Raw genomic sequence first — 19,391 nt, 5'->3', positions numbered from 1 at the left:
TTTGGTTACTATGTTATTCCTTATGCGTTATTGCATAGTTTCGATGTCTTCACTATTATTTTACAATGTAGAACATAGTAAAAATAAAGAAAAATGCTTGAAAGGGTACTCTATATTACGTTACAGCCTTATTCTAAACAGGATTAAATTGTTGTTTTTTTCTCATAAATCTACACACAATACCCCATAATGACAAAGCTAAAAACAGGTTTTAGACATTTTTGCAAATTGTATTAAAAAAATATACAACTGAAATATCACATTTACATAAGTATTCAGACCCATTACTCAGTCCTGTGTTGACGCACGTTTGGCAGCGATTACAGCCTCGAGTCTTCTTGGGTATAAGCTTGGCACACCTGTATTTGCAGAGTTTCACCCATTCTTCTCTGCAGATCCTCTCAAGCTCTGTCAGGTTGGATGGGGGGCTTTGCTGCACAGCTATTTTCAGGTCTCTCCAAATATGTTAGATCGGGTTCAAGTCCGGGCTCTGACTGGGCCACTCAAGGACATTCAGAGACTTGTCCCGAAGCCACTCCTGCGTTGTCTTGGCTGTGTGCTTAGTGTCGTTGTCCTGTTGGAAGGTGAACCTTCACTCCAGTCTGAGGTCCTGTGCTCTCTGGAGCAGGTTTTCATCAAGGATCCCTCTGTACTTTTCTCTGTTCATCTGTCCCTCGATCCTGACTAGTCTCCCAGTCCCTGCCGCTGAAAAACATCCCCGCAGCATGAGACTGCCACCACCATGCTTCACCATAGGAATGGTGCCAGCTTTTCTCCAGAAGTGACGCTTCAGGCCAAAGAGTTCAATATTGATTTCATCAGACCAGAGAATTTTGTTTCTCATGGTCTGAGAGTCTTTAGGTGTGCCTTTTTGCAAACTCTAAGCGTGTTGTCATGTGCCTTTTACTGAGGAGTAAAGGAAGGACAACCTTTATGGCCACTAGCATAAAGGTCTGATTGGTGGAGTGCTGCAAAGATGGTTGTCCTTCTGGAAGGTTCTCCCATCTCCACAGAGAAACTCTGTGGAACCATTGGGATGCAACCATTGGGTTGCACCTGAGCTCAATTTAGAGTCTCATAGCGAAGGCCCTGAATACTTATGTAAGTAAGGTATTTCTGTTTTTTATTACCAAAAATGTCTAAATGTCTGTTTTCGCTTTGTCTTTATGGGATATTGTGTCTAGATTGCTGAGGATTTTTGTTTTATCCATTGTAGAGTAGGGCTGTAACGTAACAAAATGTGGGAAAAGTCAAGGGGTCTGAATACTTTCCGAAGGCACTGTATATAGTGCACTGCTTTTGACCAGGGACCCAAAGGATATGTCTACACTGGTGGTTCTGGTGGATTTTCTCTGGCATCAGAAGTCTGCATTAAAGTCAATCTACAGGTATTCCCTATGTAATTCGAATATCAGCACAAATGGCTTTAGATGGTTACACCCTAGCCTGGTCCCACATCTGTTTATGCTGTTTGGCATGACAACTACCATAGACGTTGGCTATACAGCAGAACCAGATCAGGGACCAGGCTAGTTTATGATCATGGTCAGAACAGACAGAAAGGCCCTGGAAGAGCCCAGGACCACCGATCTTGATCAATAGCAAACCCTTCAATCTTTCACAGGACTTCACTTATCATTCTCATTTGTCTGCCATGTGCTGTCTCTGACTCACTTCCTGTTTTGTCCTATAGAAACATAATGACCAGAATGGACAAAGCCCCCCACACGACAGTAAGTTGACTGGTACATTCCTGTGGTTCTAATTCAATGTTTTTGTCCTGTGTTTTCTGCAGTGCCGGGTACGATGCAGTCCTCGACAGAAACGTGGCCATCAAGAAGCTCAGCAGACCCTTTCAGAACCAGACCCATGCCAAGAGGGCATACAGGGAACTGGTGCTCATGAAATGTGTCAATCACAAAAATGTGAGATGTCTCAATGGTTAAACAAATAACAAGATGATAGTCTAGCTGGTGTTTTGTGGTCTTTTATTGGCCCATTCTGTGGTGCTGATAGAGTGAGTCCCCTCCCTGTAAAGTGAGTCAGTGACCAGAATACATTTCTTGCCTGCCTGGGGCAATGTGTATGATGGGAATTGATACAGACAGACAGATTGTTTTGTTTTTCCATGGATATAATCCTCACAGAGCAGATGTCTGTCTGTCTCTCTCTCTCTCTCTCTGCCCCTATATCCAGTTTTGAATATGGCAAAAGAAATCAGCAATGTGCTGTTATTGTTGTTACTGTAGATGGACTTGGTTAACCTGATACTGAATGTTGACCCAGTTTTTTTCTCTGTTGTCTTTCTTTTTCAGATCATCAGTTTATTAAATGTTTTCACACCACAGAAATCACTAGAAGACTTTCAGGATGTGTAAGTACAGAAAACAATATTCAGAGGAAAAAGGAATAATCGTGAGATTATATTTACTTTATGTAGGCCAATTACATTTCTAGTTTCATCAGACTTAAGTCTGATTTCAGATGAGCAAGATTATATTATGTACATTCAAGACTCTTGTTAAATTATTCTCAGTCTGAGAAAATAACCACTAAGAGTGATGTCAGTGAAAGTGATATTAGTGTAGTATAATTTGAAGCCTCAGGCTCTGTCTTTTTGTACTGGATGATTCATGAATGTGTAGATTGCTGATACTACAGTGAATGGAAGGAAGCATGCTTATCAGCGCAAGGTAGTGCAAGGAATGGTGTGTCTCTGAGGAATAGAGTTTGTTTTCAATCCAAAACTGCACAAAATTAAACAAAGTATGTGCTTGAAATTAAAAATGTATTACAGCAATTTAAATAAGTATGGGCTTTTCTATGTACAGTAAAAACATTTTTTTACTTCTTATGGGCACCGTCCCACCTGGCCAACATCTGGTGAAATTACAGAGCGCGAAATTCAAAAATACCAAATATTTTACATTCTTGAAAATACATGTGTTATACATCAAAATAAAGCTTAACGTCTTGTTAATCCAGCCGCTGTGTCAGATTTCAAAAAGGCTTTATGGTGAAAGCAAACCATGCGATTATCTGAGGACAGCGCCCCGCATACAAAGACATGAAAATCATATTTCAACCAGGCAGGTGCTCCACAAAAGTCAGAAATAGCGACATAACCTTACCGTTGAAGATCTTCTTCTGTTGCCACTCCAAAATGTCCCAGAAACATCACAAATGGTCCTTTTGTTCGATAATGTCCTTCTTTATGTCCAGTTCACGCGCACCAAAACAGTAGAGTCCACTTGGAGTGACACTTACAATGAATAGGACTACTTCTTCATTTCTCAAAAAAACATAGAACAATTTCTAAAGACTGTGGACATCTAGTGGAAGCCATACGAACTGCAACCAGGTTCCTAATAATAAGGGTATCCCATAGAAAACAATTGGAAAATCCTATGACCTCAATTTTTCCCCCCTGGATGGTTTGTCCTCGGGGTTTTGCCTGCCATATCTGTTCTGTTATACTCAGACATTTGTTTTCTATCCAAATCTACCAATTTAATGCTTATCCTAGCTTCTGGGCCTGAGAAACAGGCAGTGTACTTTGGGCACACTTTTCATCCGGAGGTGAAAATACTGCCCCCTACCCAAGAGAGGTTTTAAGTATGTACATTTTTGAGAAAGAGTATGTGGATTCCCATTGATGTTCTGCAGTGTGGTGTCCATTGTGTTGAGAATAGATGTAAAGGAGGAATAAAGGAGGAAGGAGAGAAGAGATGTGGTAGGGAGGAGAGTGTGAATCATAAGTATTTTTATTTAACCTTTATTTAACTAGGCAAGTCATTTAAGAACAAATTCTTATTTACAATGACGGCCTACCCCGGCCGAACCCTAACCTGGACGACGCTGGGCTAATTGTGCGCCGCCCTATGGGACTCCCAATCACTGCCGTTTGTGATAAAGCCTGGAATCAAAACAGGGTCTGTAGTGACACCTCTAGCACTGAGATGTAGTGCCTTAGACCACTGCGCCACTCGGGAGCCCACATTAGAGTAGGGCCTCTTGGGTTGAAGCATCTCATCTCTTTTATTAGACCTCTGTTCCAGTGAACGTTATTATAACAGTTATGCCGAAGTGTAGGCTATTAGAACCTCTCCTTGTGTTACCCTGGCTCTCTCTGGTGTTGAGGGTTTTCTGAAGCAAAGATGACAGTGACATTCTGGAGATTATTTTACTTCAGCCATATTCTCCATTGAACATGCTTTTTAGTCTTAATCTGTGTCCAGAAAGCCAGTCTCAGCCTCAGTGCATTACCAGTTATGAAAACATATTATAACTGTATGTATCACCATCCCAGGTACCTGGTGATGGAGCTGATGGATGCAAACCTATGCCAGGTGATTCAGATGGAGCTAGACCATGAGAGAATGTCCTACCTGCTCTACCAGATGCTGTGTGGCATCAAACACCTGCACTCAGCTGGAATTATACACAGGGTGAGAAGGCCTGTGTGTGTGAGTGCGTGTGCCTTTACGTGTACTGTACCCATGTCTGTGTGGCATCAAACACTTGCACTCCGCTGGCATCATACACATGGTGAGACGTCCTCCAACCTAGAAATATAATTAATCAAATTTTCCGTCAGGTCTCGAGCAGTAACCCTAGTCATTGATATTATGTACTAGGATGTTCTGGATATAGTAAACATTACTCATGCTCAACCTTGCACTGCTCATAACCCAGTGGGCAGCGCTGGTGGAAGTTACGTCATTGCAACCGGTTTTGTCTGCTGTGAAACGCCATCTGTCGACATTTAAAATAAAAATACTGTAGTAGCTAGCATCACCCGTTAAACTTTTACCTCAATAATCCTCATCTCTTTGATGTTGCTTTCCGTCTGAAGGACCTGAAACCTAGCAATATAGTGGTGAAGTCTGATTGTACGCTGAAGATCCTGGACTTTGGCCTGGCAAGGACTGCAGGCACAAGCTTCATGATGACCCCGTACGTGGTGACACGGTACTACAGAGCTCCAGAGGTCATCCTGGGCATGGGGTACAAAGAGAACGGTAAGACAGGTTTGAAAATGTGTTCTGGTGTTCTAACACTGTAACATGCTACTGATTGAGTGTGTTCTAATACTGTAACACACCTCTGCTGGGCGCGTTCTAACATTGTAACATGCACTTGCACTAACAGCCAGGGTTGGGATCAATTAACACCCATAACTCACTGACACCTCTGGTGACACAGAACATAAGCATATCTTCTTCTTTGTCACCTTATCTATTACTGAAGTGTGTGCCTTGAACACCTAATTTTATGCACTGTGTTTCGAATCCACGTACCCTTTTGGAAATGAGATAAAGTTACTTCCGGTAGCTAACTCTAGCCTCCATTGAATGGATTGAGTAAATGAATGTGTAAATAAACCTTTATAGCTCTGTATATAACTGGTGACCTTGGTGATTACTGAATAGCTGTATGGTTCACAGCATTACCACCCTGCATCCCATTGCTGGCTTGCCTCTGAATCTAAACAGGGTTGGTACTGGTCGATCCCTGGATGGGAGATCAGATTCTGCTGGAAGGGGTGTTGGAGGGCCAGTAAGAAGGAACTCTTTCCTCTGTTTAAAAAAAATGCTGCAGTGATTGGGGACATTGCCCTGTGTAGGGTGCTGTCTTTCGGATGGGATGTTAAACGAGAGTCCTGACTCTCTGTGGTCACTAAAGATCCCATGGCACTTATCATAAGGGTGTTAACCCTGGTGTCCTGCCTAATTTCCCAATCTAACCATCATGGCCACCTAATCATCCCCAGCTTCCAATTGGCTTATTCATCCTCTCCCCTGTAACTATTTCCCAGGTCGTTGCTGTAAATGAGAATATGTTCTCAGTCAACTTACCTGGGTAAATATAAAACTAGACTAGACGTAGGCAGAGAGAGCAGACCATGGATTTCCTGCCACCAGCAAAGCCCCTGGAGACTCTAACTGCTTCTCTTTATTAGTGGAATAGTCATTTGTCTGCATGCTACCTCTCTTCTCTCACACTAATTATTTCTCAGTCTGAATAATCAACCGCCACATTCAAATTACTTTGTTTCCGATAGCTCTCTACCGACAAGGGTTCTTTCTTAATTCCTCATTCCTCGATTCCTTGCACCCTCTATCATATCCTCACCTCATTCTCAAAACGCATCGGAGGAGAACTTGAAGGTCCAAGGGGAGGGACTGTTACTGTAATTTAATTATTCCAATATGTTTTCATTAATTGAATTCCCTTAATCTATTTTTTGAGAATTTGTAAGATTCTTTTTTGCATAAAATAGACGGAGACCAGTCTTATCAATAACAGGTAACAGAATTTATTCTCGGAGCGCGCTGCCACGTTACCACGAGCAACAGTTTATATACAATAACATGACATAATTTCATTGCTTCTAGAATGAATCCCCTCCTCCCGACCTAGAATTAAGTGAGTTTAAAAGTTCATTCCAACTCACTAACACACTCACAGGTCACACAACATAACTGAATTAACTCTTGAACCCTCACCATTATCGATCACCACTTAGCTGACAGCTCTAATTAACAGAAAACCTAGGAATGCACTCACTGCCTTATCTAAAACACCCCAGAGCTAAGTTTAGTCGGTTCAACCATATGTTAACGACCCTATCTGCTTACTTTATCCACAACCCATTCCTCCCCTGCCTAGTTGAAATGGTGTTCATTAACTTTAATTACTCCTTGTCCGTGTCACATAATCCCTTCTTATGAACTCATATTGTTAAACAGATATAATAAAACAGAGTATAAGTTTACTTAGTTGCAGTTCTATTTAAAATTAGACTATTGTTTAGTCATTTATTCATAATATTCCTAACAGGGACCTTGAATCTTCACCTCTAATTCGTTTTGAGAAAGAAGAGAGGAGAAAGGATGCAAGGGATCGAGGATAAAGGAACTGAGAAAGAGCCTACGTTTTCTTTTCTAATGCTAACCTCTGACTTATCTCTCACTCTCTCTCTGTACCTGCAGTGGATATATGGTCGGTGGGGTGCATTATGGGAGAAATGGTGCGTCACAAAATCCTGTTCCCTGGCCGTGACTGTATCCTTATTCAGATAATGTAAATAATGGCCGTCGAGCTAGTTCAAAGAATAAGGGTGCCATTTTCCCCCTCGCAAAGACAGCTGTGAACACTCCGTATCATTTTTAATAAACTGGAGCTCCGATAAAGTACGACCTCACAGAAATGGTTCAAAAAAAGTTACATAAATCGCACTGCATATTATAATTTCACTTGTTCCGTATATTTACATTGTGTTAGCTTACAGGGAAGGTGTCTTTGTTGTTCTCGGAGTGCGCTGCCACGTTACCACGAGCAACAGTTTATATACAATAACATGACGTCTTGTTTCAACAAGAGTTGTGCATGTCGTGTTTGCCATCATGTTTGGATTTTACACTGCATGACCAAAAGTATGTGGACACCTGCTCGTCGAACATCTCCATTAATATGGAGTTGGTCCCCTCTTTGCTGCTATAAAAGCCAACATTCTTTTGGGAAGGCTCCACTAAATGTTGTAACATTGCTGCAGGGACTTGCTTCCATTCAGCCACAAATGCATTAGTGAGGTCGGGCGCTGATGTTGGGTGATTAGGTCTGGCTTGCAGTCGGTGTTCCAATTCATCCCAAAGGTGTTCAATGGGATTGAGGTTAGGGCTCTGTGCAGGCCAGTCAAGTTCTTCCACACCGATCTCGACAAACCGTTTCTGTATGGACCTCGCTTTGTGCACAGGGGCATTGTCGTGCTTCTACACCTGCATTGCTTGCTGTTTGGGGTTTTAGGCTGGGTTTCTGTACAGCACTTTGAGATATTAGCTGATGTACGAAGGACTATATAAATACATTTGATTTGATTTGTCATGCTGAAACAGGGCCTTCCCTAAACTGTTGCCACAAAGTTGTAAGCACAGAATCGTCTAGATTGTCATTGTATGCTGTAGTGCTAAGATTTCCCAACACTGGAACTAAGGGGCCTAGCCTGAACCATGAATAACAGCCCTAGACCATTATTCCTCCTCCACCAAAATGTACAGTTGGCACTAGGCATTGGGGCAGGTAGAGTTCTCCTGGCATCCGACAAAATCATATTTGTCAGACTGCCAGATGACGCGTGATTCATCACTCCAAAGAATGCGTTTCCACTGCTCTGTAGTTCAATGGCGGCAAGCTTTGGAACTCGGTAGTGAGTGATGCAACCGAGGACAGATTTTTACATGCTATGTGCTTCAGCACTTGGCGGTACCATTCTGTGAGCTTGTGTGGCCTACCACTTTGCGGCTGAGTTGATGTTGCTCCTTGATGTTTTCAATTCACAATGACAGTACTTACAGTTGACCGGGGCTGCTCTAGCAGGGGAGAAATTAACTTTTTGGACAAACTGACTTGTTGGAAAGGTGGCATCCTATGACGGCGCCACGTTGAAAGTCACTGAGCTCTTCAGTAAGGCCATTCTACTGCCAATGTTTGTCTATGGAGATTACATGGCGGTGTGCTCGATTTTATACACCTGTCAGCAACGGGTGTGGCTGAAATAGCAGAATCCACTCATTTGAAGGTGTGTCCACATATGTTTGTATATATAGGGTATGAACAGTTAGATTACGGAAGTTATTTGTATCACAAAAAATACATATTCAATGCATGCTGTGCACTCTTTCTACTGATACAACATTTAGAAAAATAAATACAGACAAATCTATTTATTTTTTAGATTATTACTATGAGCTCTATTTTAACCTAATGCAATGGTACATCCTAGCGCAGAACAGTCTTATGACTAGGGTGGCTTGGAGTCTGACAATTTTTAGGGCCTTCTTCTGACACAGCCTGATATAGAGATCCTGGATGGCAGGAAGCTTCGCCCCAGTTATGTACTGGGCCGTCCGCACTACCCTTTTAGTGCCTTGCGGTCAGAGGCCGAGCAGTTGACATACCAGGGAATGATGCAACCATGCTCTCGATGGTGCAGCTGGAGAACCTTTTTAGGGTCTTAGGACCCATGCTAAATATTTTCAGTCTCCTGAATAGGTTTTGTCATGCCCTCTTCACAACTGTCTTGATGTGCTTGGACCATGTTAGTTTGTTGGTGATGTGGACACCAAGGAACTTGAAACTCTCAACCTGCTCCACTATTCCCGCGATTTGACAGTTGTGTCCAACAGACGAAAGTGGAAGATCCATTTTGTTAACAAAATTACAAAGGAAGGGAAAAACATTTTTTTTTAAACAATAAATTGCAAAGGAAAAACAATAATAACTTAATGTGCCTAAACAGATTCCCTACAGTCACTGACAACTTTCATTCAATGGGCATAAATAGTCCAAACTTTTCACAGAAGCTGCATGGACAAATATAATGTCCAATATAAAGAAAAAAATGTAATGTCTGTTGACTGTTTTGCTGCTGGTGATATTTTAATAAAACATTAGCATATAATCATTGATCAGGCTACTCCGCTGGCAAAATCGATGCCATAACCAATTGAGTTACAGCTAAGAACAGGTTTTGGTATATCACCAGTAGCGCTGCTTGAAATTTGCACATTGGTGCACGTTAAGGACACAACTAAATGATTTCCACCCCTCCCTCCTCAGCACAAGTAAGCTGATATAAGACAAGTAAATTACCAACCCTGGCGCCTGGCTTTGACAAGTCAAAATTGCCAAAGAGCGTGCGTTAATGGCAGACGAAAATAGAGCCCTATGACTCTCAGACTCTCTGAAGGTGAATCAAATCAATACGTGGCCTGTACTCCTCTGTTAGGTACAATGGTTTCCACGTAGCTCTATTGTCTCTAACCAATCTTGCTACTGTACTGGCTGGCTTCATAACACCTCTAATAGCTCAAATAATATATTTAATAATAATATATCACCTTTTCAATAATTCACCATAAATTCAATAACCCCTAAAAAAAATACATATTTTTTTTCTCCAAGTCCTGTTTATATAAATGAATTACTTGAAGTATGTGATGACAAACCAATGGATCCATCATGGAATGACTCATTATATTTCTATGGGAATCCATCCTGTATTTAACCTATTTTATTTCGGCACCCCTTTGGCAGAATGAGACATCCCTCACTCTGAATATTTATTGGAATATTTCTGGCGCCGTGTGCATCTGCCTGGAGTGTGTTGTGGGGTCAGACACCGTACACCATGCCCCCCAGGTTACATATCCCAGCATGGCAGGGATGGCCCCCTGGAGCTAATGGGAGAGCAACATGCATGCCGATAATTAGCAATAATTAGCATTCTAGCTTTCAGGGTGTGTGTGTGTGTGTGTGTGTGTGTGTGTATGTGCTTGCGTGCGTGCATCTATCAGGGTGTATGCCAGGACAAAACAAGGATATTTGGTGGCTCTTAGACAATCAGTCATAAGTAATAATCAATCATAAGTATTAATTTATTCACCAACAGTGAATTGAGTTGAGCCCCTTCAGAAACCTGTATTAAACCTGCTGAAATCCAGATTGCACTATAAGGGCCAATATGTCTTCATCCTAACATGATAGTCAATGCCAATCAAGACACCAGCAGAGTGAAATCTGGAAGTTACAAGAACCTACAGTCCTCTTCTGCATGATTTGTGCTTTAAGAAAAGCCCTGCAAGGACAGTGTGGCGTTACTCACATACTCTTGCTAGATCAGTGGTCACCAACCTCTTCTGAGTCAAGATCACTTTCACAGTCAAAAAGCAAGATCTATTGCTCAGACTTTTTTTTACATGATTACATTTTTTAACATTAACCTAATAAAAACAGCTCTTTAGGAATGAGGTTTGTGCAATAGGCCGAATATATTATCATAGCATATTGGTTATATGCCTGGCCTGCCAATATTGTTTCCCCCGACAATAATATATTTCAAAACTAAAGCTTTGATAGCAAAATAGATCAGTTGGTGTAGCAATTGCGAGGCACAGCTGAGCATAAACTGGAACTAAAAATTTAAAAAACGAGCTCAAATCATGACGTCAGTGGTCTTCAGGTCAAGAAAGTCTGCACTTCAGAAAGATGAATTTCTGACTTTGAATTCCGAGTTGGATGATCGTTCGAAAACATAATTCCTAGTTCCCAGTTGTCTTAAACGCTCTGAAGGCAGATGTCGGGGAGATTTCCCAGTTGTTTTGAACACGGCATTAGTCTCAGCAAAGGGAGAGCAGCAGAGGGTCCACCTCTCACGGTCCCTGCTCTCTCCTTCCTTTCCTCTGGTGAGACTGACCAGACAGAGGGGACACCGTCTTCCACCTGGAGAAACTCGAGTTGCACCGCATCCGCATCTGCCTCATGCAAAAATTCATGTTGCTGACCAGAGAAAGTAAAATATTCATCGATATTAAAATAGACAAGACGAGCTGCTAATAATAAAAATGCACGGCTATCGATACACTTGGCTACTCATTCATTGCAGCGCGAGCGGAAGTAGGGAGAATCATGTTTTATGTTTGTAATAATGATGAATAAAAACAGTGTTCACGAGAGCACGTGATGCGGCGGAGCTGAGCAGACGTTGACAAACCGAGCTCTTAAAAGTTATTCTATTTTTACCTAAATAACAACGTTGAAACAATATTCTAACATCGGCTGATAAATTGTCAAGTACTTACCTTCCCAAAGAGCCATGGACCTCCGACCGAGAGGCAAGAAGGACGACCAAAACGTTGTTGATTCCCAAGATAACGATAACGCTACAGCTAACAAGATTAGCATTAGTCCTCATAACTCAGACAACAGTTCCAGACTGTTGCTCCCAGCAGCCTCTTGCAAGCCTGCCGACATGCTGGCTACTCTCCTCCGGGAAATGCAGGATGGTAACAAAGGTCTTTCTATGAAAATTGATAAGAAATCGGCTGAACTCCATTCTTCCATTGACGACCTGAAATCCTCCATGAATGATCTCCTTTTGAGAACGACTGAGGCAGAGTTGCGCATTAGCACAGTTGAAGATACCATCGCTCCACATGACCAAGTCTTGATACAACTGCAAAAGGACAATGCCTACCTCAAAAACGAGGTAGATCAGATGGAGAACCAGAGTAGATGTAGTAATATCCGTGTGGTGGGATTGAAAGAGGACAGCGAGGGTCGTGACCCGGTCCGTTTCTTCACTCAAATGGATCCCGGAGGTCCTAGGCATAATCAACTTCACCAAGCTGCTGGAAATCGAACGCGCCCACAGAACATCAGTGCCGAAACCCCGGCCAGATGAGCCCCCATGGGCCGTCCTGATCAGGTTCCTCCGTTTCCAAGACAGAGAGAAGATACTGCAACTCGCAAGAGCCAAAGGGAACATCAGCATCGATGGAAAGAGGGTCAGCCTTTTCCCAGATATGAGCGCGGATCTCACCAGACGTCCGTCGCAAGCAGTTCAGACCTGCCGCCAAAGCACTGAAGGCGAAGAACATCACCGGCTACCTCATCCCCCCTGCGCAGATGAAAGTTCAGTACAAAGGCTTAAGCCATCTCTTCAAGACACCGGGAGAAGTGCACACTTTTCTCAAAGAACTGAACGACGTCTGAGCCAGGACGGTCTCTCTGGGGGATAAAATGCATGGGGGATAAAATGCAGTTCTCTCTTATCCGGACTGAACTGCATTTTCAACTAACCGTATCTTTTCGGGGTGAGTTCTATTACATTTACAGGAGAGTATATTTTGGTTTAGTCCATATCCACTGGGCGAAGCAAATAAGTGGGCTTAGGCCCACTGCTTTCCCCCTCATTTATGTTCATCTTTTCAAAAGAGACTCAAGCAGCCCTTACCGTGGGCAGTAAATATTCAGCCATAAATATCTATTCACAACGTTTGTTTTCAACTTAGAGAGCTCGCAGGTTTTAGTTTACGCCAAGGTTTAGCTAGTAAGAGCAAGATGGAAAGCGAGCAGCAACGTATCTCTACAAGTGTATTCATGTTTGATTGTTGGGATTGTTGTTTTAGTCTGACAATCAGGGTGGGCGGGGTTTTTATTATTTTTTTCTTCCTTTTTTCTATGTTTATTGTTTCCTTCCTAAAGAGACACATACGTCACTTCTGTGTTCAAACCAAAGTTGAAACATTTCCTAATTATCTACATATGATAGATTTCCATTGTTACATATTTGAAACCCAATTTATGCTTAATCCACTAAAATATGTCACATTCAACGTAAAAGGTCTTAACAGCCCGATTAAAAGGAAAAGAGTCTATACATACCTTAAGAAATTAAAGGCTGACATTGTGTTTTTCAAGAAACACATCTTACAGCCAGTGAACACGAGAAATTGAAGAGGGAATGTGTAGGACACGTTTTTGCGTCCTCTTTTAACTCCAAAGCAAGAGGAACTGCAATTTTGATAAGTAGACACATCCCCTTCTGCGTCAACATCCCTCTGGCAGGTTTGTTTTCAGAGTCTTGGACCCTATTGAATATTTATGCTCCTAACTTCCATGACCATATGTTTATTCAGAATGTCTTCATTCAGGTCACTCAAGCACCACCAGGATAGCTATTGGTTGGAGGAGATTTTAATTTTTGTTTAGATACAGTTCTTGATAGGTCCTCTGATAAACCCTCACTTATTACCAAAGCCGGCAAGCTGAGAGGGCCATCACTAAATCAAGACAGCGTTATTACGAGCTTGGAGAGAAAGCTCACAAAGTATTGGCATAGCAACTGAAAGCAGAGGAAAGTAAAGAGAACAATTAATGCTATAGAAACTCTTACTAATGAGATATCTTTTGACCCTACTGAAATTAATAATACTTTTAAGAAATAGTATGAAGACCTCTACACTTCCCAATCAAGTGATGATCTATCAGAGATCGACTCCTTTCTCTCCTCTCTCAACCTCCCATGCCTGTCAGGGGAAGACAGCGAGCGCCTGAGTGAACACTTCTCAGTTCCAGAATTGTTGGAGGCCATTAAATCCGTACCTTCTAATAAATCTTCTGGGGAGGATGGCTTCCCTCCAGAGTTCTATAAAGAATTTAGGGAGCTGTTGGTCCCCTACCTTATGGAGGTACTTAAAAAAGCCAGGGAAGACAACTGCTTTCCAGAGTCTTTCTCTCAAGCAGTGATTACTGTAATCCACAAGAAAGGGAAAATATTCTCAGAAGGTTCTTTGATATAATTCACCTTGCTAACAAAAACAAAATACCTAGTGTCACGGTCTCCCTCGACGCTGAAAAGGCCTTTGATAGGGTTGAATGGCCATAACTCTTTTGCGTCTTGGGAAAATTCGGTTTACGTACCGTGTTTGTAAATTTGATAAAATCACTCTACAAATCTCCTAAAGCTAGGATTGCTACCAATGGGATTACTTCCTCCTCTTTCCCTCTTTATGGGGGGAACAGACAAGGTTGCCCAATTAGCCCCCACCTTTTTGCCCTCGCCATCGAGGCTGAGGCTATTAGAACGTGCCCTGACATACATGGCTTTGAGGTGGGCCCCCATACCTATAAATTATCACTCTTTGCGGACGACCTTATCTTATTTCTAACAAACCCAGAACACTCCCTCTCTCACTTGCAGATTCTACTGCAGTGTTATAGTTCTTTCTCTGGATATAAGGTCAATTTTGATAAAAGTGAAATCTTACCGTTGTCTGTCTTTGACCATCAAGCACCAAGTTCCCTTTTAGATGGTCGCCTATGGGCTTCACATATTTGGGCATAATGGTGGATGGTAATCTGAACAACCTCTATAAACTCAATCTGGCCAGTTTGTTGCAAAAAATGGAGGGTGGCCTTTGTAAATGGATGGACCTACCTCTCACTCTACTGGGTAGAATCAATGTAATTAAAATGAATATCCTGCCCAGATTTCTATATCTGTTTCAATCTTTTCCTATCCCTGTTCCCGCAGCATTTTTTCTCTCTCTCGACAAGCTGACCAGACGGTTTATCTGGCACGGCAAAACCCCTAGGGTTGGCCTGGATAAACTGACCCTTGATTACAGTCATAGGGGAGACGCTAGCGTCTCAACTGGCCAATTTCCAGGGGAAATGCAGAGCGCCAGATTCAAATAAAATGCTATAAAATTCAAACTTTCATTAAATCACACATGTAAGATACTCAATTAAAGCTACACTCGTTGTGAATCCAGCCAACATGTCAGATTTTAAATATACCTTCGGCGAAAGCATATGAAGCTATTATCTGATAGCCTGCAGCCATCCTCACCAGCAGTAAACAAAGGGGCTAACGTAGCAGGCGCCACGCTACAAAACGCTGAAATAAAATATAAATTACCTTTGACAAGCTTCTTTTGTTGGCACTCCAATATGTCCCATAAAGATCACAATTGGTCCTTTTGTATGATTAATTCCGTCCATATATATCGAAAATGTAAATTTTATAAAGCGAGTTTGATCCATAAAAAAAACAGCTTAGAAAAACGCACGTCTTGTGCAACTCACAAATGTATCCCCTGTTCCAAGTTGGCCTACTTCCTGTTAAGACAAAGAAATAACCTCAGCCATATTCCAAACACTGGCGACATCGTGTGGAAGCGGTAGGAAGGTAGGAACTGAAAGTATGTTCCTATTAAATTTCCAATGGCAAAGACAATTTAGGGAAGAGAGATGGGGGGGGGGGAATAATTCTGAACAGTTAGCCCTCGGGGTTTTGCCTGCTACATAAGTTCTGTTATACTCACAGACATGATTCAAACAGTTTTAGAAACTTCAGAGGGCTTTCTATCCAAATCTATGAATAATATGCATATCTTATATTCTTGGCATGAGTAGCAGGAAGTTGAAATTGGGTACGCTATTTATCCAAAGGTGAAAAATCTGCCCCCTAGCTTTAAGAGGTTTTAAACCTCAGCAATTGTAGAATGTACTCCTGGGCTGCACAGTCTAGGTTTCTGGCTCAGAGGTTTGACAATGGTCCCTCTCCCTCCATGGTTGAACATTGAAAAGCTTGAGGTAAATGAATGACACTGGGCAGAATTGTTTTACAAATGGGACAGAAATTGTATAAAAACCATCACAGACAACCCTTTAATCATACATTCTGTCCTGGCATGGTGCAAACTGCATGAGCTGTTCGGACGAGGGGGATTTCTTTCCCCTAAAACCCCTTTATGGAACAATAGATTGATTCCTATGTTTTTCCAGAATAGTAACTTTAAACCATGGTCTGATAAGGGGATCACTCTTCTGGAACATCGTTACGAGGAGGGAGTTCTTATGTCTTTTGATCAGCTGAAACAGATACCACTTGCCTAACAGGGACTTCTTGAGCTACCTACAACTACGAAACTTTATTAGGGTGACTCAAGGGACAATGGAACCTAACTAAGATGTCACCTATTGAACAACTCTGCCACGCAGACGAACCACTGTTCAAGACAATTTCCTGTGTATATGATGCTCTTATGTCAGGACTAACACTGCCTGAGCTAGATAAACCCCGACTTAGATGGGAAAAAGATCTGGGTATTGATCTTGATGAGGGTCTATGGAGTGACCTACGCAGGGATGGTGTTACATCCACATTGAACTCTAGATACAGACTGATCCAGTTTAATTTCCTCCATCAGCTCTATATCACCCCATCTAGACTGCACAAGTTCAACCCAGATATCTCCTCCCTATGTTTTAGATGTGGCTCAGATGAAGGAACATTCCTCCATTCCACTTGGCAGTGTTCAAAACTACACGGTTTCTGGCAGGGGGTATGCGATACCATATCCTCAAATCACGGGGTTGCATTCCCTTTAGACCTGGAGGTCTGTCTACTGGGCAACTTTACTAACACCAATCTTAGGCAAAGCCATACTATAAAGCTAACAGAAATATTGCTAGCGATTGCCAAGAAATGTATTGCCTTGAAATGGAAATTGGATTCCTCCCTGCCAGTTGCAATGTGGCTATCGGAAGTTAATAGTTGTATCCCTTTGGAGAAAATCACTTACTGGTTGAGGAATAAGTTAATAAAGACATTTTATAGAATTTGGCAACCTTTTACTGACTATATGGAGAATCTCATTGATTGAATCTCTATATAATCCTCACATAATGTTTCACATGTAATGTATAATATGTAGCCTACGGCAAGTGATCCAATGTCTCATTATAATTTTTTTTCCTTATTGTATGTTTGTATATATAATTATAATATATATCGTCTGTTACTGTCACTTTGTCCTAGTGTTGTCTAATATCTTTTCACTTTTGTTTTGAATGTTCTTAATTGGAAAATGCAAAAATAAAATATATATATTTAAAAAAGTGTTCACAGTGCTTAATAAAAACTTAAATGTGAACTCATAAAAACAGCAGCTCTTTGCTGTATTCTTTGACATTCTCTCTCTGGACATGGTTTTAAAAGTTATGAAATCTCAGGTAGGCTAGTATCAAACTTTGCTGTGGCCAGAGTCTTGGAACCTGTAGGTACAGTGATTTGAGCTATTGGATTGGCCAGCACAGTAGGCACACATTATTTAGCCACAGATCTCCCGGTCCACTAGGTAGGCAGAGTTGGTCTTTTAAGACAAATGAAATGGTCCAAAATGTGAACACCTCACCTACCCAGTTCGCAACGCTTCTGAATCAGGTGCATCTACCGCCAACAGCGCAAAACACGAATAAATAAAAAAATGTATCATTGGCTTTTCTAAAGAAATATTTGGTGATCGACTAGGAATGTCTCGCGATCGACCGGTTGGTGACCACCGCTAGATAATAACTGACAAAGACAGCAGTGTCTTAAGTTTAACAGCCATTGCTGTGGTAAACAAAACATAACATGTTTGCAAATTACATGACAGACAGGACTCACAAAGACGTGGAATTTTTTTGCATGTCTGCGTGCAGTGTGTGGTTGATGGAGTTTGTGTGACATGTGTCATGTATGTACCTGCATGTATGCTGGGTGACTGGTATGGGACTGTGTCTGGCTGCAGTGGACATGTGGTCTGTGGGCTGCATCTTTGGAGAGGTGATAAGAGGAACAGTGCTGTTCCCTGGCACCGACCGTATCCTTGCCTCCTTGTCTCCTTCTGGTACTGTCATCAACACTATACTGTACACTGCAAGAAGAACCAAATACTGTATAGGGTTAAATGGCTAGCGTCATACATGGCCCTTAAAGCAGTTCTATATAGAACATTTTGAGAGGTATCCTTGCCTCCTTCTGTAGACTGTAACTCGAATCAATACATCGACACATTGGCTGTGCTACTAGTTTACCACAGCTAACTAGCTAGTGATTTCACATTGGCTACACGTACATACTTCTGGCCTTCTTCTAGCCTTTACTATATATCAGGTCTGTCATCGAGATGAGCAGTTTGAACACCATCATAAAATCTGAACATTTAGAAAATAGCCTAAATTCATGATGAGGGATACTCATGTATAAAAAACAATACTTTATTTTTAATTCAACACAAATTAACATATTTATCTATCTGAAACTTTTATGGAACTATTTTTTAAATCAAATTAGACAGCTTAACACCCATGTTGAATCATTTTAAGGAATGAAAGCCAAGGCTCCTCTCACTGCATTGTGTAGATTGGACTCCCTTTCCTGCATTGTGTAAATGTGATTGCCAAAGTATGACGTAGACAAAGAGGAAATGAAAGCGGCGTTCCAGCAAGATGAGGTCATGTGTTTCTGTTTGTCCTGGCTTGCTGGCACTCTCTTTGAACTGGCACCCACCTGTGGGAGATGGAGAGAAAAAAGACATAGACCCCCTCAGCCTGGCCACCCTCACACACAAACACACACACCATCCGTTCCCCCTCTGTTCCTATCCCAAAATAGTGCTGATAATTCAAATCAAGTTTCAAGTTGATTTGCCATTTGTAATAAATGACAATAAAAACAGCAATCTAACACAAAATCACACCAATTGGCATTTGGAACTTTGTACAGTACCAGTACAATAATCTGCATATTCATAAAGCAATGGTTATAAATTAGAGAGAGAACTAGGAGCTGTTTCAATCTGCTATCTGCTAGCTTTAAAACCCACATTAAACACAAATGTGCTTGCAACGTATTTAACCCAGCATTAGGAAACAGTTTAAATCATTTAAAGGGCTAGGAAACCAAAGAGGAAATCATTCCCACCAGTGAAGTGTTGGCTCCGCTCACTAGCACTGTGACGATGTCCCAAATGGCACCCTATTCCCTATATTCTCACGCCTGCTCTCGCTTCCCCTCGGGCACTAGGCTGCCCTCCATTACGCACTCCTGACACCATCATTAGGCACATCTGCGCTCATTGGACTCACGTTGTTGTTTGACCCCTCTATACATGTCTGTTCTTCAGTTTTGTTCCACGTGTCAGCGTTATTGTCGTAATGTCGATTTTGTTCCCCCCCGTCCAGACTCTGTTCTTGTCATGTTTGATGTCCGTTTT

At 41.8% G+C, this 19,391-nt stretch overlaps 1 protein-coding gene across 6 annotated transcripts in view; it reads left to right on the top strand.

The window, feature by feature from the left end:
* The window catches only part of LOC112219617 (mitogen-activated protein kinase 10), a 98,414-nt gene that overhangs the window by 52,324 nt on the left and 26,699 nt on the right, over window positions 1–19,391 (top strand). For all 6 annotated transcript variants that reach the window (XM_024381020.1, XM_024381019.2, XM_024381021.2 and 3 more), the window contains exons 4-8: window positions 1,796–1,925; window positions 2,316–2,374; window positions 4,310–4,448; window positions 4,856–5,021; window positions 6,996–7,067. In XM_024381020.1, coding sequence (XP_024236788.1) covers window positions 1,796–1,925; window positions 2,316–2,374; window positions 4,310–4,448; window positions 4,856–5,021; window positions 6,996–7,067 — 566 coding nt within the window. The remainder of the gene's footprint in view (window positions 1–1,795; window positions 1,926–2,315; window positions 2,375–4,309; window positions 4,449–4,855; window positions 5,022–6,995; window positions 7,068–19,391) is intronic.

The sequence above is a fragment of the Oncorhynchus tshawytscha genome, linkage group LG20, assembly GCF_018296145.1.
Source record: "Oncorhynchus tshawytscha isolate Ot180627B linkage group LG20, Otsh_v2.0, whole genome shotgun sequence".
In the NCBI taxonomy this organism is placed as follows: domain Eukaryota; kingdom Metazoa; phylum Chordata; class Actinopteri; order Salmoniformes; family Salmonidae; genus Oncorhynchus; species Oncorhynchus tshawytscha.
This window is presented reverse-complemented; position numbering and strand designations above follow the sequence as displayed.